Genomic DNA, 24,397 nt, shown 5'->3' with positions numbered 1-24,397 from the left:
ACACCAACCAAGGTTAGTTCCTGCCTTGCGCTTGATGCTGTCAGCTTAGGCTCCAGCCCCCTGAAACCTGAACAGAATTGAGTGGGCTGGAAAATGTTTATGATGTGTCATACTTTAGAAGACCCTGTGATGGACTGGCATCCCATTCGGGGTTGGTCCCTGTGATGCGACCTGTGCTGCTGGTCCATGCCATCCACTGTCCTGATTTACATTTAGTATGTTGGCCCCATCCAGGGTTGTTTCCTGCCTTATGCCTGATGCTGCCAGGATTGGTGCCAGTCCCCTGAAAATCTGAATTTGACTTAGTGGGATGGAAAATCTTTATGTTATGTTACATTTTAGAAATCCCTGAGGTGGACTAGCATACCAACCAAGGCTGCCTTGGGTATTCTCCTGCCCCGGGTGCCCCTAGAGTCCCATCCAGTGGGTTGAAACACGTTATGGTACATTTCACAACACACTGCAATGGACTTTTGCCACCTCCAGGGCTGGTTCCTGGCCTTGCACCTGATGCTGCCAGAATAGGTGTCAGCCCCCTATAGCCCTGCATACCAACCAGGGTTAGTCCCAACATACCCCTTCCCCAAGTTGCATGGGAGACTTGGTGGAAGATGCAGACCCCACATGGGCAACAACCTGGCACAGCATTCACACCCGGGATGTTGGAGTAGGCAGTGGCGGCACTAACTGCTGCACCACCTTGCCATCCCACAAAGTAATGTCACAAGACATACAGTAGCTTAGGAGGCCAGAACATCCCACAGATATGTGAATGGGGGGGGGACACCAAAAATGAAGTCATGGGAAGTGAAAGCTGCCCCCTTCTGAACAAATAAACACAACACCAAGCAGAAGGATAAGCCACCAGCAGGAGGAGCTACTGTGCTACACAAAGGATTTGTGAGCCAGGAGGAAATGGGGGTCTGCACTGGAGGTCCGGGGGCTGGCTGAACTGGGGACAGGGATAGATGCTCCCTTTTGTGAGTGATAATTTCTCCTGATGCACCACCAGGGTGCGCTGTAACACAATGAAGGGCCCAGCAGGACTTTACTGATTGGACAGGTGGCTCAATAAGCCAGACTTCTTCATATGGCGCCTTTCACCGATAGCGCCATCTTGAGGCCCCTTATGGAGCAACAGAATCACAATAAAGAAGTTTAAGGTGCCCATCTAACAGCCCACAGCAATGAAGAGGGTGCAGTGAAGATGCCCACCTGCCCCATAGATCCAATCAAGACCACCAGCCCCACAATTTTGCTTTGTACTTGAGAAGCTGGGCAAAGGGGAGATGGGATACTTAACTGTAAGAGTCGTTTGTCAGTCTTCGTGGTGCCAGAGTCAGGGTAACCGAAGGGGGCCCATAGATGGCAGTTACAGGTGCATTTGAGGTCCTGGGCACAGTGCTTGGTGTTGTGGCAGTGGGCACCGGGCATGAGGGACGCTGGCAGCCCTGCAGGGTGATCGGCTTGGGCAGGTGCATGCAGAAGAGCGGATTGAGGGGCTGCTGGACAGCCTGGCCGATGCAGGACACCATTCTGGACTGGACGCCATAGCCACAGGTAACAGAGCACTGCAGGAAGGAGAAAGTGGGCGACAGCGTTAATCACTGGTGAAAACTGTCATGGTGGGCAGTGCAAGAAATTTGGGGGGGAGGGGGTGCATGTAATTAATGAAAATGTTGGCATGGGACAAGAAAGAAATATGAGATGGCCAGCTTCATGGGCGATTATCAGTGCCCTATCTGAACAGCTGGCATGGTGTAGGTGATCAGTACAGGCACCAGGTCTTTAATGAAGCTGGCACTCTTTACCTTCATTCCAGTATTACACTAAAATTCCCATCCATAGATGCAATGGCCGCTGGGCCATTAAAGGGTTGGCATGTGCACAGGGTACAGTGAAGTCAATAGGTAACAGTAGGTGCCCTGTGTGAGGAGATCATAGCCCCTCAGCCCAGTTCCTAAATATGGGCATGGACATGGCTTGCTCAGCCCTTCCAGCTTCCTAACACCACAACCTTACCTCCGTCCAGTTTTGAGCCTTCCAGCTGAAGGGGCACATGGTGATCATACAGGGCACAACAGAAGGTGGCTTCTCTGTCATGGGGCACCTCGCTTCATCCACCTCAGTGTCCACTCCCTGGTGGAATTGAACGCAGGCCACAATCCGCTCGGCCACTCCGAAGCCACAAGATGAGGAACAGCTGGTGGCTTCAGACGCTTTCCATCTGAGAGAAAAGCAGGAAAAGAAAGCAGCGATTAGGTAGACCAGCGGGCACCCGGGCATGTGAGCTGTTCAGCCCCCTCATGGATTTTCTATCATTATAAATCCTCAGACTGGATGGGTGGGATCAGACTGAGCCACAGGCGGCTGGCACTGATTTGCACATCTGATGGGGTATCAACCTGGAGATGAAGTTCCTTAAGCTTGGTGGGACTGGCATAGACATTATTTGAACATGGTGGGCTAACTGGAAATGAGGTGGGTGTCAGTTTGGGAATGAAGTTGGAAATTAACTTTCTTTAAGCTGGAGGGTATGAGCTACAGTCGTGTGAAAAAGTAAGTACACCCCATGGAAATGGCCAAATGTTCTGGTTTGGGGTTTGGCAGCATGTGGAGAAAGTGAGGCCATCAGACTGAAAGGTGACATGGAATCCACCAAGGAATGGCTCAGAAAGAAGACATTGAGGGTGATGGACTGGCTGAGTCGTTTGAATTCCATTGAAATGCTGCATGTGGTTTGGGGGTTGTTGTGCAGAACATGCAAGAAACCCCACAAAGATCTGGAGTGGTCAGAATGTGGTGGAGTCAACATCAGAGACTGGTGGGCAGTTCTGCAAAAAACTCCCACAAGAAGTCATTTCTACTAAAGGGGATTGGGCCAAGGGTGGGCTTACTTTTTTCCCCCATTGAACTGATTGATATTTTGGTCAACTTGTGTTTTCAGTCAAGTAGACCACTTTTATCCCCTGTAGGCCCTGGCGGCCTGGAGATCCATTGTTTGCTTCTTCAAATAGTTGAAAAATGTCCACAAGATTTGAGGGGTGCACTTACTTTTTCACATGGCCGAACCTTGAGCCTATTGGTCTGCTTGATCTCATGTGAGATTCCTTAAGCCTGGTGGCTCTGGATGGAAGATTAGTGGGCTAACTTGACCTGTTTGGAAATGAAGGCCCTTCAGCCTACAGCTAGCAGGGGTTTGAGGGTTACTTCCCCCTCTCGTGGCCGCTTTTGGAAATGCTTTTTGGAACTTCTTAGGAATTACATGCTTTGACACTCTGAGTCTCTGCAGAGACAATACCTTAAAACAAAGGACTAACTGCTGCTCTTTTCTTTGTGCATTTCTAGATTTTTCTCGTTTAGGTTTTAGCTGCTATTTCCGTTCTTATTTGTTTTCATTTTACTTTTACGTGCATCTCCGGGTTCTCCTCTGACCTGTCAATTCTGAGGCTGGACACCTCTAGTCATTGGTTATGTCAGACCTGCCAAGTGCGGTCGCTGATCTCACTGCACGTCAACTCACTGGCCGTGTCAACTGCAAGACGACTTCCCAGCACGGTTGGGCCCGCCCCTTTTCCTTGACAGCCAATAGCGTGCTGCCTGCTGGAGCCAGTGCTGCACAAAAGGGTTAACCGGCACGGCCAATTCAGCTTCAGACTCGCTGTTTTATTCTGCTTTTCCATTCTGCTGTGGTACATAAAGCACACAACATCTTCTCTTTGTGTGTTCCTCATTCTTCCCTTCCAAGTATTGTACTTCGAGCTGAGCACTGATTGGCTGTCAGCTCTCGTGCACTCAGTGCCAACACTACGACTGAAGACAAAAATCAAACCTGTTTGAGTGGTGAGTGGTGGACTAGCTGGAGGGACTCACTGGGTACGCCAGACTTCATGATCGGCTTTACGGGGCCACGGCAACTGGCTAAAGGGGCGCAATATAGAAAGAAAGACCACCTGGGTGGGTGGGCAGCAGTGCCACATCCCTCAAAAAGCTTCCGGCCGTGGAAGGGCCTCCCTGGCACACTAAATGTGTAAATGAAGGCCACGGCTGAAAATCTCAAAGAAAGTCGTGTCATGTGACATGGCCTTAACTCTTGCTTTACAGCTTTGTTCATTTATCGTGGACGTCTACAACGGACATCCCAATTCCTTCCATAATAAATGAAAAAAAAAATGGCTGGCGTCCGAGCGTCCCTTCAAATTTCCCTCTCACCTGGGTGGGCATGGCTCAGGGTTGCACGTCTCCAGCTCCTCGGGTTTGGACGTAGTCGAGCACTCCTCATTCGGCAGCACCTCTTCACTGCCGTCTCCATCGCGCACGCAGTACAGGACCCTCCTCATCAGCCCACCGCCACAGGAGGCACTGCAGGCTCCTGACTGGTAGCGCCACCTGCGGAACAAAAAGCAACGGGTAAGTATGAAGTAAGAGTGGGCCTTGTGTGATGCTGCCAGCGATGACGATTTAGCCGTTCGAGTGTCCAGAGATGGGAGTTGGTGATGAAGGAGGGTCAGTGTTGCCCCTCTGCATGGAGTGCTACTCATGGACTTTTGGTCAGGACTGGATCTTCATTTGGTGCTGTAACAAATGTCCGGGACACCCAAAGAATGGAAGGATGGTGGAAGGCAGCTACTTTGGGACACTGCCTCCCCCAAGACACGATGATAGCAGATTCCATGGATTATAACGGTGTCAGCCCGGATTCCTGCAGGGCATCATGGGACATGGAGTTTGTTATCACATCCCTGCTCAGTACCATGGGTGCCGCCAGAGGATGCTGTGGGAAGACAAAGATGGGAGATGAGGTTCTCTTCGAGTCCAGAAGTACTAGTAGGTCTTTAGAACGGGATGATTAAAAACTCCATCTGACCCGGAAGTGCGGGCAGGTCACGTGGACGGGAGAGAAGAAGCACTTCTGGGTCAGGCAATTTATAAGGGACTTTTGAGAACCCAGCCAGCGAGACTGAGTCGGGAGGAGGTGGACAACACTTGCTGGGAGGAGAAAGAGAGAAGATTTGAGTGCAGGGTGTACTCCAGTCTGTTAATCTGTGGCTGTGGTGCTTATAGAAGAAGAAAATAATTCAAAACAACTTGTTGGTGAGTGAGCAAGTGGACGAGCGCCCAGAGGTAACTGGGACTACTGAGGAGGAACTGAGGGAGTTGGAAATGTAGAGAGAGAAGAGCTGCGGAGATTAAATAGGCTGAAGTCAAACAAATCACCAGGAGCAGATCAGATTTATCACAAAGTGCTTAAGGAGGCTGGCGAGTTCAGATAGAAACCTCTGACACGTATCTGTAGGAAGTCACTGCGCACTGGAGAGATTCTGAAGGACTGGAAAATGGCAAACATCATCCTGTTATATAAAAAGGGTGACCGGGCAGATCAGAGCAACTAGAGGCCAGTAAGCTTAACGGGCATCACAGGAAAAGTAATGGAAGGAATTATTAAGGATAAGATTGAGCAACACCTGGCAAGGACAGGACAGTCAGCGTGGGGTCAGAAGAGGGAGGTCGTGTCGGAATTCTAGGAGGAGGCAACAAAATGATACGACCAGATATCATGTGATATCATTTATCGTGACATTTTATGAGGTGCCACATGAGAGGGTTGGCATCAAACTAAAAGAAGTGGCAGTTCAGGGTGATGTGTGTAGATGGCAGTAGGATTGGCTCAGACACAGAAGGCAGAGGGTGATGGTGCGAGGAACATCATCAGAATTGGCCGATGTTAAGAGTGGTGACCAGCAGGGGGCAGTGCTGGGGCCGCTGCTATTTTTAATACAGTAACCCCTCGCTATATCGCGCTTCGACTTTCACGGATTCACTCTATCGCGGATTTTACATGTAAGCATATCTAAATATATAACGCAGATTTCTCACTACTTCGCCGGTTCTGCGGACAATGGGTCTTTTTACTTCCTGTACAAGCTTCCTCAGTTGGTTTGACCAGTTGATTTCATACAAGGGACGCTATTGGCGGATGACTGAGAAGCTACCCAATCAAAGTATGCAGTTAAGTTCCTGTGTGCTGATTGGCTCAGCGACAGACCGCCGAATTCAGTTCCCCTGCGTTAACCAGGAAGTCTCGTCTCGCTCATTCAGCATCAACGTGTTTCGCTGTGTAAAGAGTTCACTTTTGTGCTCTTTTGTGTTCATCTTTGTGTGTAGTCAAGCCCTTCATTATGGCTCCAAAACGATCTGCTCCTGCTGCTTCAGGGGCCGTGCCCAAGCGCCAATAGAAGATGCTAATGATTGCCGAAAAGGTAAAAGTTTTGGATATGCTGAAGGAAGGGAAAAGCTACACCGCTGTAGGACACCATTACGGCTTCAATGAGGCTACGATTCTTTTTATTTAAAAAGGAGGAAAGGAGTATAAGATCTACGGCCGCAGTGTCCTTTTAACCAGGGTGCAAAACGAGTTGTAAGTGGACGTAATAAGGCGGTAGTCTGGATGGAATCTGCTTTAGGGATTTGGATTGAAGAAGAACAACGGCAGTGCTACACAGTCGCCTGAAGAGGCTCCTTTAGAAGGGCTGTGACGCTCTCCTCTGTTGTGCAGTAAAACTAAACTCATCGTTATCGGACAAGTCATCGTGTCATTGTTGGTGAGTAACAAGAATTAATTTTCTACTTACAGTACTTAGTGCATTGTACATACGATTAGTGTCACTGTGCACACATTTACTTTATACAATTTTTCTTGCATTGTACGTATTTATTGCTGGTGGCCTGTCTATCGTAATGTCTATAACATATGTGATATCGGAGACGCTCGACATCTTTAAAATAATATTTAGGTTTTACTGTATATAAACAGGGCGGCACGGTGGCGCAGTGGTAGCGCTGCTGCCTCGCAGTAAGGAGACCTAGGTGGTTCGCTTCCCGGGTCCTCCCTGCGTGGAGTTTGCATGTTCTCCCCGTGTCTGCGTGGGTTTCCTCTCACAGTCCAAAGACATGCAGGTTAGGTGGATTGGCGATTCTAAATTGTTCCTAGTGTGTGCTTGGTGTGTGTGTGTGTCCTGCGGTGGGTTGGCACCCTGCCCAGGATTAGTTCCTGCCTTGTGCCCTGTGTTGGCTGGGATTGGCTCCACAAGACCCCCGTGACCCTGTATTCGGATTCAGCGGGTTAGAAAATGGATGGATGGATATATATTAACAGTGGGTTTACATACATAATTTCAATTCTGTATAACTGTGCCTGGAAATGTTTATAAGAGTGTGGGAGAGTTTATAAGGGCTTAAAATATATAAAAATCACCATACAGACATCTACTTCACGGATTTTCAGCTATCTCGGGGGGGTTCTGGAACGCAACCCCCACGATCGAGGAGGGATTACAGTATATAGAAATGAATTAGAGAGGAAAATAAGTAACAAGCTGGTTAAGTCGGCAAATGATACCAAGATAGGTGGATTAGCAGATAATTGGAATCTGTTGTATCATCACAGAAGGACTTGGACAGCAGACAGACTCGGGCAGATTTGTGGCAGTAAATGTAAAGAATTACACATAGGAAGTCAAAATGTGAGGTTTGAAAACACAACGGGCGGTCAGAAAATCGAAAGTACAGTGATCCCTCCTCGATCGCGGGGGTTGCGTTCCAGATCCCTCCTCGAAAGGTGAAAATCCGCGAAGTAAAAACCATACGTTTACATTGTTATTTTCATATTGTCACGCTTGGTTCACATTTTTGCACAGAAACACAGGAGGTTGTAGAGACAGGGACTTTAAAACACTGCAGATAAACATTTGTCTCTTTTTCAAAAGTTTAAACTGTGCTCCATGACAAGACAGAGATGACAGTTCCGTCTCACAATTAAAAGAATGCAAACATGTCTTCCTCTTCAAAGGAGTGCGCGTCAGGAGCAGAGAATGTCAGAGAGAGAGAGAGAGAGAAAAGCAAGCAATCAAAAATTAATACGTGCTGTTCGGGCTTTTAAGCATGCGAAGCACCGCGCGGGAAGCATATCGTATATCATTGAGGAGTTTTATTTAATACGTAATACGTGCTCCGATTGGGTAGCTTCTCAGCCATCTTCCAATAGCGTCCCTTGTATGAAATCGACGGGGCAAACCAACTGAGGAAGCATGTACCATAAATTAAAAGACCCATTGTCCGCAGAAATCCGCGAACCAGCGAAAAATCCATGATATATATATTTAGATATGATAACATATAAAATCTGTGATGGAGTGAAGCCGTGAAAGTCGAAGTGCGATATAGCGAGGGGTCACTGTACACCTTATGAGAAGGATTTAGGAGTCGTAGTGGACTCTAAGCTATTGACTTCCCGACAGTGTTGAGAAGCCATTAAGAAGGCTAACAGAATGTCAGGTTATATAGCGCCTTGATGTGTGGAGTACAAGTCACAGGAGGTTCTGCTCAGCTTTATAACACACTGGTGAGGCCTCATCCTGGAGTGTAGTTTGGGTCTCCAGGCTACGAAAAAGACATAACAGCAACTAGAGAAGGTCCAGAGAAGAGCGACGAGGCTGATTCAGGGCTACAGGGGATAAGTAATGAGGAAAGATTAAAAGAGCTGACCCTTTAAAGGAGATGAAGAGGAGACCTGACTGATGTGTTTAGAATGATGAAGGGAATGAGTCCAGTGGACCGAGACGGTGACTTTAAAATGAGATCATCAAGAACACGGGGACACAGCTGGAGACTTGTGAAGATTTAATTTCGCACAAACATTAGGAAGTTTTTTTTCACACAAAGAACGATAAACACTTGGAATAAGAGACCAACTAGTGTGATAGACAGTAAGACTTTAGGGACTTTCAAAACTCGACTTGATGCGTTTTTGGAAAATATAAGTGGAGAGGACTGGCGAGCTTTGTTGGGCTGAATGGCCTGTTCTCGGCTGGAGTGTTCTAATGCTCTAATGTTGTTACCTTGTGTCCTGCATGTCTGCATGTTGGGTTTAAGGGGTTACAATGACCCCTAGTGTCCACAGTGGTCCACCCCCTTGCCCTCTTGCCTCTTCTATGTTCAGATTTTTGATTGCTAATTTTGCCAGATCCTCACTAATTGCAGTTCGGGTCTTCAGTTGTGTCCTGGTCAGCCCTTCTCATCTCACCTCACCTAAGACAGAGCCGACTATACTTCCTTAGAAGGCTGGCATCCTTCAACATCTGCAATAAGATGCTGCAGATGTTCTACCAGACAGTTGTGGCGAGCGCCCTCTTCTACACGGTGGTGTGCTGGGGAGGCAGCATGAAGATGAGGGACGCCTCACGACTTGACAAACTGGTGAGGAAGGCAGGCTCTATTGTAGGCACGGAGCTGGACAGTTTGACATCAGTGGCAGAGCGACGGGCACTGAGCAGGCAACTGTCAATCATGGAGAATCCACTGCATCCACTGAACAGGATCATCTCCAGACAGAGGAGTAGCTTCAGCGACAGACTGAGGAGACCCCACACTATGCGACTCTTTAGTTCCACCCGGGGGGGGGGGGAAATGTTAACATTATATAAAGTTATTGTCTGTTATACCTGCATTGTTATCACTCTTTAATTTAATATTGTTTTTTATCAGTATGCTGCTGCTGGAGTATGGGAATTTCCCCCTGGGGTTAATAAAGTATCTATCTATCTATCTATCTATCTATCTATCTATCTATCTATCTATCTATCTATCTATCTATCTATCTATCTATCTATCTATCTATTATATAGTGCCTTTCACATCTATCTATCTATCTATCTATCTTTTTATCTATCTATCTATCTATCTATCTATCTATCTATCTATTATATAGTGCCTTTCATCTATCTATCTATCTATCTATCTATCTATCTATCTATCTATCTATCTATCATATAGTGCCTTTCACATCTATCTATCTATCTATCTATCTATCTATTATATAGTGCCTTTTATCTATCTATCTATCTATCTATCTATCTATCTATCTATCTATCTATCTATCTATCTATCATATAGTGCCTTTCACATCTATCTATCTATCTATCTATCTATCTATCTATCTATCTATCCATCTATCTATTATATAGTGCCTTTCTATCTATCTATCTATCTATCTATCTATCTATCTATCTATCCATCTATCTATTATATAGTGCCTTTCTATCTATCTATCTATCTATCTATCTATCTATCTATCTATCTATCCATCTATCTATTATATAGTGCCTTTCTATCTATCTATCTATCTATCTATCTATCTATCTATCTATCTATCTATCTATCTATCTATCTATCTATCTATCTATTATATAGTGCCTTTCACATCTATCTATCTAATGGCTTCAGTTCTTTGCTTGCCCGTTAGTTTTGCTCGTCCAGGTCTCTGTCTGCCTCTGTTTGTCTCACATCCATCAGTTCTGTATGCGTGTGATTGTGCCCTGTGATGGACTGGCACCTCTTCCCAGGTAAGTTGCAGGAAGAGACTTGTGACCCTGTGACACTAAACTAGATAAGCAGGTTCACATATTGAATGGGTGGATGGACGTCGTTGAAGGTGACTCCATGGTACCGACCGGATTGTTTACCATCAAGCACTGGGACTTTACCTTGCAGGACAGGGACCAGCCTGGCAGCTCTCCTGTTCAGTGGGTTTGGGCAAACCATCACAGACAGACTCCGGCTGGCTGACCATTGCACTGCTGGTCATCCTCACACAGTGCGCCGCCCGCATTGCCATTCCTTGACCACATGAGGCGCTGCAGGGACCAAAAGCTTGGAGTTCCCACCTGTGGGCCAGAAGGACAAACATGGCAGCACATTTAGATTCAGAACATGGAAACCTGGGCACTTTCCTCAAATTAACTAGTGAGGGCCAAGGTCCAAGGACATCTGTGTGACACTAGAAGAACACCATGCTGCTGGCTGGTGCTTCACCGTGTAATGTGCTATTTAATACTAGCAACATGCGGACCTCCAGGCCACCCAACGCCCAGTTTCCTGCCTCAATTGTTTGCGTGTTCCAGTAGTTTGCCATGTCACGTGTTTTTGACGCTTAGCAGATGCCGCCTCTCTCCTTTATCTTTCAACTCTAGCACCTTCTCTTGGTATTTGCAACCGTGTCTGATGAATTTTTCACATTATACATTAAATGGACAAAAAGAATTGGGACCGCCTCTTAATGATTGAATTCTGGTGTGCCAGTCAGCCCCTTTGGCACAGGTGTATAAAGTCACACATGCAGTCATGGCCATGCAGTCTCCAGTTACAAACCTTATATATAATATTGTATATATATGACATTTCATGAATCCCAGTGGTGCCCCGCCATCTTTACTTCTCTCCAAGTGTACTTTAACTGGGATCGAGTTGCGCCATAAACCCAAGTCAAACAGAGGACCTCGTGAGATGTGCTGCATAAATAAAAATGGTTACTGATTACTGAGGAGGGCACGGCTCTGGGTTGCAAGTCTCCTGTCTCGTCTCTGGCCGGGTTGTCTCCTCGCAGAGCTTCTCTGACATTGGGTTCTTGCTTCTGTGCTCCACACAGACGTAATGGATCTCTGATAGCCCTGAAAAGAAACCCCAGGAGTTCAGAACGTGAGTCGTTTTCAATCCCAACTCCTCCTCCTCCTCCTCTTCCTCTGTCTTTCCTCGACACTCCTGGCTCTCTTTAACTCAGCGTGTCACCGGTGGAGTGAAGGTGTGAGGAAGTGGAGGGCAGAGCCGGACGGTCTCATCTGTTCCTGACACTCAAGCTTTAGATGGACAATCGGTCCCCAGCACAGTTTGCCATGGATGCTAACTGAACTGCTAACTTTGTGAACGCTGACAAAAAGTAAAAAGTCAGTCACCTCCACCACAGGTCTCAGAGCAGGGTCCAGTCACAGGGCTCCACACGTACACAGGATGCTCATCAAGGTAGATGGGATCCTTAGACTTGGTCATCTTAAACTGGACGGCCTAAGAAACGAGCAAGAATAGCAAAACTGTCAGGCCTGCTGGGACTGGGAGTCCCAAAGCATTTCTAAAAATGCCCACTATAGGGGGAAATCCCATCAAAAACCCTGGCAAGATGCAAAAGTCACGCAGAGTCTTCAGGAAATGGAAGATTTATTATCACAAGTACATGAGGCTCCGATGAGCACAGAAGGGAAAAAAGGAGTTGGCAGAAAGGGACAAAGTCAAAGAACAGAGGAAAATGGACACAAATGGCGAAAAAATACCCCAAAAAAAACAAGTAACACTCACCGCCTGCCACGCGCATTCAAAATGAACCACCAGGAACTGTGGGAGTCCCTCCAGTTTTAGAGAATGGAGGGCAGTTCCGGGTCCACCTCTTGGGGGACAACACATAAAACACATGGAACACAACAGAGGCCTCTCATAGACACAGACAAAACCCAAAATTAAGAACTACAACATGATTCTGAACCCCACCCTGGCTGAGACCTGACAATTCCAGCGACTGGACGTCAGCCTTTTTGGGGGCCATTGAGGACTCACCTCAGAACTGTGCCAGCTGTCCCAGCCAACTGGACAGACGCTGACCACACAGGGTAGGAATTCCAAGGGCTTCTCTGTTGGAGGGCACATCGCGTGGTCCACCTCAATATCTGAGCCGTCAACAGACTGGACACAGATGGACGTCTGGGGAGTCACACCTGGGCCACAAATAGCCGAGCAATTGCCAAGATGAGACACGGACCACCTGGGGACAGACATCAGAGATCACAAGTGACAAAGGACAAGAGCGGACAGAGGACCTTGGTCAAGGCTGGATGTGCACTCAGTGACAGCAAATGTCCAGCAAATGAAGGTGACCCTCTGGGATGGTGTGTCATAGAGAAAGAAGTCCAATGCAATAATCATGGCTGAGATGACATAAGTGACAATTAAATAGAAACAAAGACCACTCCAAAGTCCCCCCTGAAAGATCACCTGGGTGGGCAGGCAGCAGTGCCACATCCCTCAAAGGCTTCTGGCTGGGGGAGATGTCCACAGTCTTCATCGGGCAGAGCCTCCTCCTGGGCTCCAGCATCCCTGGCGCAGTAAATGTGGAGGGGCAACACACCTCCGCCACAGGTGGCGCTGCAGGGCCCCTGAGCTTGAGCTCTCCAGCTGGGGGGGGGAAATAACAAAAAAAAGAAGCTTAGCATTTAGGAATTCCAAAGATGGATAAGGAGGTCATACATTCATAGTGACAGTCAAAGATGGGAGCGAACTGAGATGTGACTGATTTGTTATAAGGGAGTCGTGGGAGCGAGACGAGTTCACAAGAGCAGCAAATGCAGAAAAGGTCACTGAAGGGCTCCGAACAAAATACTAGAAATAAGAGGAACTGAAATCAAAGTGTGAGAGCGAAGAACATCGATGATCAGTAGGGACAGTGGAGGGGAGTCAGGGGGGAGAACTCGGAGAACTGACTGCAACTCAACATCAGCAAAACTGACTTCCACCGCACCAATGAGCCTCTAAGTCGGGTCACTACTTAAAGAGTGCATGCACAGGTGGTCCACACCTACAAGAACTTAGGGGTCCCCATCAATGACAGACTGGACTGGTCTCATAACACAGAGGAACTATAGAAGAAAAGGCAGAGCAGACCCTTCTTCCTTAGGGGACCGCATTACTTTAACGTGGGCAATGATGTCCTACACATCTTCTGCAACTCTGTGATGGCCACTGTGGTGTGCTGGGCTGGTGACATCACTTTAGGAGAGGACCACCGAATCAACAAGTTAAGGAGAAGGGCAAGGCTCAGTTACAGGACACACTCAGGACCCCCTGGAGGCCATAGCAAAGGAGAGAATGAAGAGAAAACTGAGAGCCATCATGAACAACGCTGCACGTCTTCTCTCTGATGCAACAACACTGAGGACTTTCAGCCAACACATCAGTGGAAGTGTGTCGAGAAAGTACTGGGGGGTCCTTTATACCAACTGGGACTCACTGGGACTGGGACTGCCAAGGCAGAAGTTTCCTTTTTTATTTTTTTTCACTTTTTAGTCATTCTGGAGTGCGTTCAGATCATAGTGTGTGTGCATCTATCTATCTATCTATCTATCTATCTATCTATCTGTCTATCTATCTATCTATCTGTTATATAGTGCCTTTCATATCTATCTATCTATCTATCTATCTATCTATCTATCTATCTATCTATCTATCTATCTACAGTGTATCTATCTATCTATCTATCTATCTATCTATCTATCTATCTATCTATCTATTATATAGTGCCTTTCATATCTATCTATCTATCTATCTATCTATCTATCTATTATATAGTGCCTTTCATATGTATCTATCTATCTATCTATCTATCTATCTATTATATAGTGCCTTTCATATGTAGTTCCTTTCACGTCTTTTTATTTTTCTATACATTTTGGTGAATTTCTGCAAGTTTCACTCCCTCTACCCAAAGAAATCTCACTACGGCGCGTTGCTCCTCAATGGTGTACTCCTGCAGCGGAGCGTCGATGTTCGTCTGACTTTGGCTTCCACTGGACTAGCGGCACAGCGTTGCACTCTGCGTTTTTGATACCCGTATGCCACCACAAATAGTGTTGTGATGCGTTCGCTTCTATCCGTCACAGTAACTGCGTAATTTTCAAATTGCATTTACTTTTTGATTTTCCCTCATATATTTCATTTAAATTAATAAATGAAACTGGTAAACAATATAATCACATAATTCAGTTAAACTGAACTGTAATGAGTATATTTAAACATTTACCCATGATTCCTATTTTTCATTTGCAGTAACAGAGCCCGCGGTTGGTTTTTTTCCCTTCCTTGCATTCCAAGCTAAGCTCCGCCCCAGCCCTAAACTGGATTAAGCCAGTTTGGGCATGACCTTTTATTCACTGATTATATTTTTTCTGAGTGACATATTGTCACAGCCTACAAAGACCTTGATTCAATCTTTTAGATCAGTGCTGACTCTATAAATTGTTTCAACGTGGGCACATGCCTGAGTGTGCCCAGTGATAGACTGGAATCCTGTCCATCCTGGGTTGTGAGTGATGAGGCAGAAATGATTTGCTTTTTCCTCATACCCAGGATAAGCCCAAGTGGCAGGTTAGTGTTGACGTCTGTTAGCCTCGGTGGCCTCAGTTTGATCTCCTGCCTGGCCCTTGTGACATCTGCACAGCCTCCCTCTGTCTGCATGGCATGTCCTCCTATCAGATCAGAAAGACACACACCTTATGTGCTCACTCTAAGTTGGCCTTGTGCTGGACTCTCAGCCTGCCCAGGTTTTTTGCTTTGTGCCCAGTGCTGCCAGAACTTCTACTACTTCCAGTTGTGTCATGGAAAATGGATTCATGGATAGATTTTTTTCTGTTTTATTTCTAAGTACATTTCATTCCCACGTGGGGGCGCCATCAAGCTGCCTTCTGTCACCAGTCATTTTTAAGAGTGGGTACCTGGCTGGGCAGGGAGCTGTGCCACAGACCTCCGTCAACACAGGCATGGTCTCTCTGGGACATTTGTGATGGGGAAGTTTGACGGTCAGCTCCTTCTCCTTCCTTAGACAACGCAGCGGCCGCATTCTCACTCCTCCTCCACAGCTGAGAGTGCAGGGTCCAAACTCGCCCACCTCCCACCTGAGCAAAAAGAAACATTGGATATATTGGGTAAGCTGTGCCTACCTGTCTAAAACGTTTGGAATTCTAAATAATTGACATAGACCTCAGTGTTAATGATTGCAGTGCACCATCTTTTGCAATGTAATAAAATGCATTGTATTTGTCATTCCAACAGATGGCGTATTACAAATACTTGTAGTTATAAAATGCATTGCTTTTATCATTTTAACAGATGGTGCGTAATAAAACAGAGTAATCATTTTTTAGTATTAAAAAATGCTGCATTTGTCATTCCAAGAAATGGCACATCAAAAATGCTTGAAGTAATGAAATACATTTGCTGTTCCAACAGATGGCGCACCACAAATATTTGAAGTCATAAAATGCATTGCTTTTGTCACTCCAACATATGGTGCCTCACAAACATTTGTAGCAATGAAATGCATTGAATTAGTCATTCCAATAGATGACACATCAAACATATTTGGAGTAATAAAATGCACTTCTCATTCCAACAGTTGGTGCAACACAAACATTTGGAGTCATAAAATGCATTACATCTGCTATTCTAACAGTTGGTGCATGTCAAATACTTGCAGCTATAAAATCCGTTACATTTGCCATTCTAACAGTTGGTGCATGTTAAATATTTGTCCTAAAATGCATTGCATTTGTTACTCCAACAGATGGCGCTTTACAAGCATTAGTTCTGCTTTTTATGAATCCCATCACCAAATGGCATATAACATAGACATAGCAACTGGAAAGACACACAGATATACTGACACACTGACCCTGTCCTTTTATTAAGGTGGAAAAAAGATAAACTGAGAAAGTCACTATATAGAAGAGCCCATATTTAAATACTTCCAGTCTTGCCATAACAGCACCACCTGGTGGCACACATTGCTCACAACACCCAAATTGAAGTCTATTGTGTTGCTTTGCCTGTTTAAGCACACATGAAAAGCCCCGCCCTCCATCTGACATCACACATTTTATGAAGCGAGCCCACTGAGTCTGACCTGAAGAGCGCCCCCTTGTGCTTACTGTACCTGGGTGGGCACGGTCTCACATTGCAGAGCTGGTGCTTTACTGCAGGCTGAGGGATGCCCTTACATTTTTCCTCTGCCACCTTTTCCTTTGTGCCGGCGTCGGCGCAGGTGTAGGACGTCTTCTGTACTCCTGGGAGGTGTGAGAACATCAGAGCAGAAGGAGGACTGAGATGAGGGGTCTAAAAATGAGGGATGAGTGCAAACACCAGGGGTAAAGAGCTCACCTCCCCCACAGGTAACAGAGCAAGCTGAGGTGACTGCCACCCACGAGAAGGTGGACTTTATGGTGGGCAGGTAGTAGGAGTAGGTGATGTTGGGGTTGGTGATCTCGCCATACTCTTTGTCGTACTTACGAAACACCTGCAAATGAAAAGGGCAAAGACAAAAGGTGACTGCTGAGAGGATGACACTCTGATTTAGAGGTCATGGCAGTGGACTGGAACCCACACAACTGCTACTTCAATGCCCACCCTGGCTTACTATGTGACTGTAAAGAAGTCAGTTCAGTGTATTAAAACAAAAAAAGCAACTCCAATATGCTCTCACCGAGCAAATTCTTAGGACCACCTGTACACCTGCTTATGCATGCAAATACCGAACCAGCCAATCATGTGGCAGCAGCGCAATGCATCAAATCATACAGACACAGGTCAGGAGCTTCAGTTCATGTGCACATCAAACACCAGTGTGGGGACAGCAGGTGATCTCAGTGACTTCAGCTGTGGCCTGATTGTTAGCGCCATTCCGCAACATCTCTTGGGCAGACCCTACTGCATGTCCAGGATGCACCAGCCAAGCATGGCGTCCTCTCCTCTTCTCCTTATACACCTCCTCACTTAGCCCAATCCTCAATTACAATTCCTTCTCTTATCAGTGCTCTGCTGGTGATACACAGCTGTACCTGCCGGTCCCACCAGAGGGAATCTCTGCAGGTCTCACTGATATTGCAACCTGGATGAAGGAACACCATCTCCAGCTCAGCCTGGCAAAGACAGACCTTCTTACCTGAATTCAGCTGTCTATTCAGCTCAAGTCAATAGCACTAGCAACTGGCAAGTTGGTGGGTAACTTTAGGGTGGTGATTGCTGACCAGCTGTTCTTCAGGGACCATGTCACTAAGGTCACCCAGTCCTGCAGATTCACTCCATACAACATCCGCAAGATCAGATCAAATCTGACAGAATGTGCTGCACAAGTCCTGGCCCAGGCTCTGGTCTTGTCACGTCTGAAGTACTGTGACTCTCTACTGGCAGGAGCCCCAGCCTGTGTCACCAAGGCAGCTGCTGATAATTCAAAACGTAACGGCATGCGTGGTGTTCAAACAGTCAAGGTGAGCACAAGTCACTCCTCTCTTCAGATTGCTATGCTGGCTCCTTGTCATTCACATCCTTGATGCTCATCTACAGAGTAGTCTGTGGGTCAGCAGCTACGTATATGGAGTCACTGGTGAGGCACTGGTGAGGTCCTGTGCTCCCTCTCGACTACTCAGATCTGGTGTCTGGTGATGGCCACCTCTGTGTGGCATCTGTAAGAGAAAATGTTCTTCTCTCTATCGATCTGTCTGTCTATCTAATGTTGTGATCCTGCCGACTACATTAAAATTAATATCTATCTATCTATCTATCTATCTATCTATCTATCTATCTATCTATCTATCTATCGTAACCACAAGGGAGCGCCAAAGAGCCTCAAACCACAGACACAGTAATATCTCACAGAGTTCGAACACAGCGCCTTTCCAATGATCATCCTTCCAAAGACACATCAAAATGTACAAATAAACCAATCACAATTCCTCCTTCCTCCTCCTCCAAGAATGTATCCCCACTACTCCTGACTCATTAAACCGAGATATCTCACAGAATTCAAACACTAGATAGATAGATAGATAGATAGATAGATAGATAGATAGATAGATATGAAAGGCACTATATAATACATAGATAGATAGATAGTTAGATAGATAGATAGATAGATAGATAGATAGATAGATAGATAGATATGAAAGGCACTATATAATAGATAGATAGATAGATAGATAGATAGATAGATAGATAGATAGATAGATAGATAGATAGATAGATAGATATGAAAGGCACTATATAATACATAGATAGATAGATAGATAGATAGATAGATAGATAGATAGACAGACAGACAGACAGACAGACAGACAGATAGATAGATAGATAGATAGATAGATAGATAGATAGATAGATAGATAGATAGATAGATAGATATGAAAGGCACTATATAATACATAGATAGATAGATAGATAGATAGATAGATATGAAAGGCACTATATAATAGATAGATAGATAGATAGATATTAATTTTAGTGTAGTCGGCAGGATTACAACATTACATTACACATAAGCCACCCTCACAACATCCCATTTGTATGCAACTATTGGTTCTTTTTAGGTGTCAGCGTTCGTGTGTGTGTGTGTGTGTGTGTGCGTGTGTGTGTGAGTGTGTGTGTGTTTGTGTGTGTGTGTGTTTGTGTGTGTGTGCGCGTGTGTCTGTGCATGCATGTGTGTTTGTGTTTGCGTGTGTGTGTGAGTGTGTGTCTGTTTGTGTACATGTGTGTTTGTGTGAGTGTGGTGTGTGTGTGCGTGCGTGTGCGTGTGTGTTTGTGTGTGCGTGTGTGTTTGTGTGTGAGTGTGTGAGTGTGAGTGTGTGTGCGTGTGCCCCTACCTGGATCTGTGTCTCGTCCTCCACAGGCCCTCTGATGAAGAGCTCCTCAGAGTTTGGCAGACTTCCGGTGGTGAGGTAGAGCTTATAGTCCATGCGGTGGTCCTCAAGGGTGGACGGGTGGGTCCTGTTCATTGAGATGCTGCCTTTGCCAGCGAGCACATACTGACTTTTGATCTTGACGGCTGCAGAGGGAGGATTAGCAGTTTTTAATTGGTTGTACAGTACCATGAATGAGAAGTGTTAAAATGCCAACACACAGAGAGCTAAAGGCGCTATACAAGCTTAAACAGTGTGGCTCCTATTGGCTAATTTAGTGAGTAAAAAAAAAAAGGAAAACAAAATGAAATACAATCAGTCATTCAACTGCATTTACCCTTGTTAAACCCACTTACTCCTTTATCTTATCTATTTGATTCAGTTCAGAGTCCTACTTAGTATTTCATTTTTTGACTTGAAATAAATAACAAAAAATATATAATATTATTGAAATAATTATCTGGGCATGTTGAGCCACAGTACTCGTCATTTTTAGCTGGGATTTGTAAGAGGAAAATGTCCTTGAAAATGCCTGCCTGCTTAACTAGTCTTATTCAGTTAAACCAGGCATCACCCAGAGCTTTTAAATGATTAAATATTTTGGGACTTTAAGTAAAATCTAATAGCAGAGGCGTGTTTTCAGAACACACCATTTATCTGTATGCTGATTGGTGTGTTTGTCATCATTCTATGCAAATGAGCCTTGCTGGTTAACAGACGTCTTCTCGTACTCTTTCTTCAGTCGGCCATGTTACATTGAAAAGGAGCACGCGGGGCTCCATCAGTTGTTGTAAATAACGGACGTCTATGTTTGAATTTCATTTGTAACGATGGCTCAAGACTCCTCATTATTTTCTGACTCGTTTTCATGACAGTGCCTACCCTGATTTAAGTGTATTTCCAGTTATCCTTGGTAATTTTTTGCTACTTTTTAATGATTATTTTACATAGCAAATTTTCTGTCATTCTGAATTTTTTTTTTTAATTATGGTGTTTAAGTATGATATATATTTATGGTTTAATGTTTCCAGTTGTGCACCATGTCTTCTGTTCGATGGAACCCAAAGAGGCAGGTCCACTGTGACATCACTGCTGAAGCCTATATGAATATTATATTAAAAAAATCTTTATCAGAGAGATAATTTCATGTTCTGTGAGACAAGGGATTTAAACACACCCGGGGTCGGAAGTAAAAGACAAAGAGTAGATGACAAAGTAGAATGTCGTAAAGAATTCAAAAACGTTGGTGTGATGCACATGCAGAGCAGGTTAGAGATAATGGAAATATGAAAATTCAAAAGCCTCAAAAAAACTGATAGTAAAGATCGCATAAGCGCAAACAAATGGAAATTATTACTCGGTGAAATAACAGAACAGCGAAAAGAGATCGAATATATTGTTAGGATTTAAACTTTAAGTCAGAGACTTGTAGATTGTCTAATTCGTGTTGCCATCAGGGAAAAAATCAAGTAGTGTTTCTTCCCAATGAAGAGGCGTATCCACGAGAATTAAAAAAGAGTTGTTTGGTAAAAGTGAAATCCACCTACGCTGTCAGAGATTTTAGAGACAGAAACGTTATTCAGACACTTCAAACAAACACAAGTCTCTTAGGCGAGTGAATCGAGATCCGTGTGTAGTTGGAGGGGACAGTTCTGTCTCTCAGTTAAAAGAATAGAAAATCTTCCTATTCATAGGGGGGCATCTCGGGAGCGAGACCCCCAACAGGAGCAGAGGATGTCTGAGGGAGAAGAGAGACAAGGCAGTGAGACAAACGGACAGCTGCTGTACAGGTTTTTAAATGTTCAAAGATCACACGGCATGGCAGCAGCAGCAAGCCAGCAGCTGATCGAGCAAAGTGGAGGTAAAAAAAAAACAACAACTGTATTTGTTTCCCATTGTATCACCGTTTAAGAATGGGGTCTCGGAGGAGCGACTGGGTCTCCTTGGGGTGCACTCAGCCCCCCTCTTCACAACACGAGCAGCAGAGACGCAAAGTGGCTGGCACTTAGTGCAGGCTGGGGGGATTGGCGAGCGAAGTGAGCAGGAGGCAAAGCCCCCTACTATATATATATATATATACACATACAGATTCATATATATATATATACACATACAGATTCATATATATACTGTATATATACACATACAGATTCATATATATATATATATATATATACACATACAGATTCATAAATATATATATACACATACAGATTCATATATATATATATATATACACATACAGATTCATATATATATATATACACATACACATACATATACACACAGTATATTCTGGGCTCCAGGCTAATGTACTTCAGAGAGTCAGTAGTGACAGAAATTTCTCTTCTCTGTACTCAATCAAGTTTTTCAAAATACCCGTTTAAGTCAACCAATCCTTTTGTTTAATTTAATTTGTTTGATTCATTTTGAGGAATAGACACGGATGCATACTTAATGTCCGGACAGGTCTGATCGCATCATAATTTAATAATTCATGCATTATTTTATAGAAGCATATGTGTTTGTATATATAATTAATTAATGATGCAAATTCATATGATATTGCCCAGTTTCAGTAAGCATAGCATGACAACACATTTAAGATGCATAATTAATATAAGACGTTACGTTACTGAATCACAAGTGAATGGGAATCGTGCGACTTGTTTGTTGGCAAAGAATCGTGCAGCTGGTTCTCGGGTAATGATTTATTAATAAATAAAATAAATGAAAATCAAGCAACTGGTTCACAAGTAATGAAAAGTTTGTGATTTAAATGAGTGGGAATCTTGCAACTGGTTCTTGGGTCATGAGTCATTCATAAATCAAATGAATAGGAATCGTGCAGCAGGTTTTCTGCGTTTCACACGCAGACAATTAGGGGACAGTTTTCCGGGTTTAATAAGTTTGATTATCCGCCAGGGCAGCACGGTGGCGCAGTGGGTGGCGCTGCTGCCTCACAGTTAGTAGACCCAGGTCCTCCCTGCATGGAGTTTGCATGTTCTCCCCGTGTACTAACCCCTACTCTCTCTTCTGTTTCCTTTTCTGATGTCTACTCAAAGCACCGTGAGGTTCCAACAATGATGGATGGATTAAAAGCCAGAAGTCTGTATGACCATCAATATCAAGTGACTCCGTGAGAACCCTAAATCCAAAGACGACTGTTTCATTCATGTTAGGTAGAATGCCCAGAGGGGACTGGGTGGTCTCGAGGCCTGGAACCCCTGCAGATTTTATTTTTTTTTTCCTCCAGCCTGTTTTTTTGACCACCCTGGCCATTAGACCTTACTCCTTTTCTATGTTAACTAATGTTGTCTTATTTTAATTTCTTATTTTGTCTTTTATTTTTCTTTTCTTCATTATGTAAAGCACTTGGAGCTACTATTTGTATGAACATGTGCTATAGAAATAAATGTTGTTGTTGTTGTGTCTGCGTGAGTTTCCTCCCACAGTCCAATGACATGCAGGTTAGGTGCATTGGCAATCCTAAATTATCCTTGGTGTGTGGGTGTGTGCACGCCCTGCAGTGGGCTGGCGCCCTGCCCAGGGTTTGTTTCCTGCCTTGTGCCCTGTGTTGGCTGGGATTGGCTCCAGCAGACCCCTGTGACCCTGTAGTTAGGATGTAGCGGGTTGGATGATGGATGGATGGATGAATGGGATTATCTGCCAGACTAGGGGTCGGCACCGTCACATCACGTTCTCTCTCTCTCTCTCTCTCTCTCTCTCCTTTTCTCCTCTGTAGACCATCAGAAGGAAGTCCCGCCTGACAGCCTCACTTCCAGTCCCGGCTCTGCTGACATCACTTCCTCCTCTGACTGTCCGTCTACTGCACTTCAGTTCTGTATTGAGCTTGAGCTTATTTTGCTTTTTTTATTGTTCTTTTGATTTCTTCACATTGGTTAATGATTAATTCATGAATTAAACAAGTGAGAATAACTGGTTAATAATTAATGTGGGGGGTCTCCAACTCTGGTCCTGGTGTGCTACTTTTCATTCTAAGTCTTTCCTTAATTGGTGACCTGTTTTTGCTGCTAATCAACATTTTTGCCTTCATTATAACTGACTTGCTATTTGAGACTCAGACCTCTTCATTTGTTCATTTTTCCTTAATTAGCGACCAAAGAATAATGAGATACAAAATGAGCCAACACATGACCAGCTAACCTGCTTCCATCATACAACATCTAAAAATAATGAAAGGTGAAGGTCTCAGTAAGGCTCCACTGCTCCGGTCACCAAAACATTTTGACGAGGGTCTTAGAAAAATTAAAAATCAACAGTTTTGCAAATGCCTGCCATGGCCAAAAGCTGAGTACCGACAAGCCATGGAATTAAATTGCTGATTTAATGAACATCAAGAACTGACATCACATTAAAAAACTGGTTGGAGTGAAAGTGGTTCAAGTCTGAGACCCCATCCTAGGTGGTCTTCTGTTGACTCGGTAACTTCACATCTCCTTTCTGTTTGGGTGCCGTTTAAGGAAAAAATGAAGCAATTCAGAGAACCCAATCTTAAAAAACAAGACAATTAAAATGAAGGGAGCAAAAATTAATTAGCAGCAAAAACAAGTTACTAATTAAGAAAAGGGTTAGAATGAAAACCTGCAGCTACAGTAGCACTCCAGGACTGGAGTCGGAGACCCACGTATTAATAAATCAAATAAATGAAAATCGTGCAACTGTTTTTTTGGAGTAAGATGATTGAGAATTGTGCAGCTTGTTCTCAGGTAATGATCTGTTCATGAAAGAGTGAGGATAGTGCAACTCGTTCTCAGGTAATGATGAAGTATGAACTCAGATTGTGTTACATGCCCAGTACAGTCAATGACTCATAAAAAAAAAAAAAAAGTGTGCACTAAAGTAAAGCTGAAAGAAAATAATTGTTCAAAGTTAGAATAGTCTCTCTATTATAAAAAAAAAAATCTTGGAGGCTGTACAGGCTTTAAAATGTTCGAAGCAACGCGAGTGGCAGAGACGTGAAGTGGCTGGTCCGTAGCGCAACCGTGGGGATAAGCGAAGCGAGCAGGGGGCAAAGCCCCCTAGTATTTTTATAAGGCTCAGTTTTGTGTGACTATATA

At 44.6% G+C, this 24,397-nt stretch overlaps 1 protein-coding gene across 1 annotated transcript in view; it reads right to left on the bottom strand.

Moving 5' to 3' along the window:
- The window catches only part of adamts13 (ADAM metallopeptidase with thrombospondin type 1 motif, 13), a 66,363-nt gene that overhangs the window by 5,088 nt on the left and 36,878 nt on the right, over positions 1 to 24,397 (bottom strand). Inside the window, exons 16-27 of the mRNA XM_039764415.1 lie at positions 19,281 to 19,462; positions 16,807 to 16,942; positions 16,583 to 16,712; positions 15,366 to 15,545; positions 12,874 to 13,053; positions 12,439 to 12,643; positions 11,787 to 11,895; positions 11,375 to 11,504; positions 10,542 to 10,721; positions 4,213 to 4,389; positions 2,023 to 2,227; positions 1,304 to 1,571 (exon numbers count right to left, since the gene is read on the bottom strand). Of these exons, the coding sequence (XP_039620349.1) occupies positions 1,304 to 1,571; positions 2,023 to 2,227; positions 4,213 to 4,389; positions 10,542 to 10,721; positions 11,375 to 11,504; positions 11,787 to 11,895; positions 12,439 to 12,643; positions 12,874 to 13,053; positions 15,366 to 15,545; positions 16,583 to 16,712; positions 16,807 to 16,942; positions 19,281 to 19,462 (2,082 nt within the window). The remainder of the gene's footprint in view (positions 1 to 1,303; positions 1,572 to 2,022; positions 2,228 to 4,212; positions 4,390 to 10,541; positions 10,722 to 11,374; positions 11,505 to 11,786; positions 11,896 to 12,438; positions 12,644 to 12,873; positions 13,054 to 15,365; positions 15,546 to 16,582; positions 16,713 to 16,806; positions 16,943 to 19,280; positions 19,463 to 24,397) is intronic.

The sequence above is a fragment of the Polypterus senegalus genome, chromosome 9, assembly GCF_016835505.1.
Source record: "Polypterus senegalus isolate Bchr_013 chromosome 9, ASM1683550v1, whole genome shotgun sequence".
Taxonomy (NCBI): domain Eukaryota; kingdom Metazoa; phylum Chordata; class Cladistia; order Polypteriformes; family Polypteridae; genus Polypterus; species Polypterus senegalus.
Note: the sequence above shows the minus strand (reverse complement) of the source record. Positions and strands in the feature narration are given on the sequence as shown.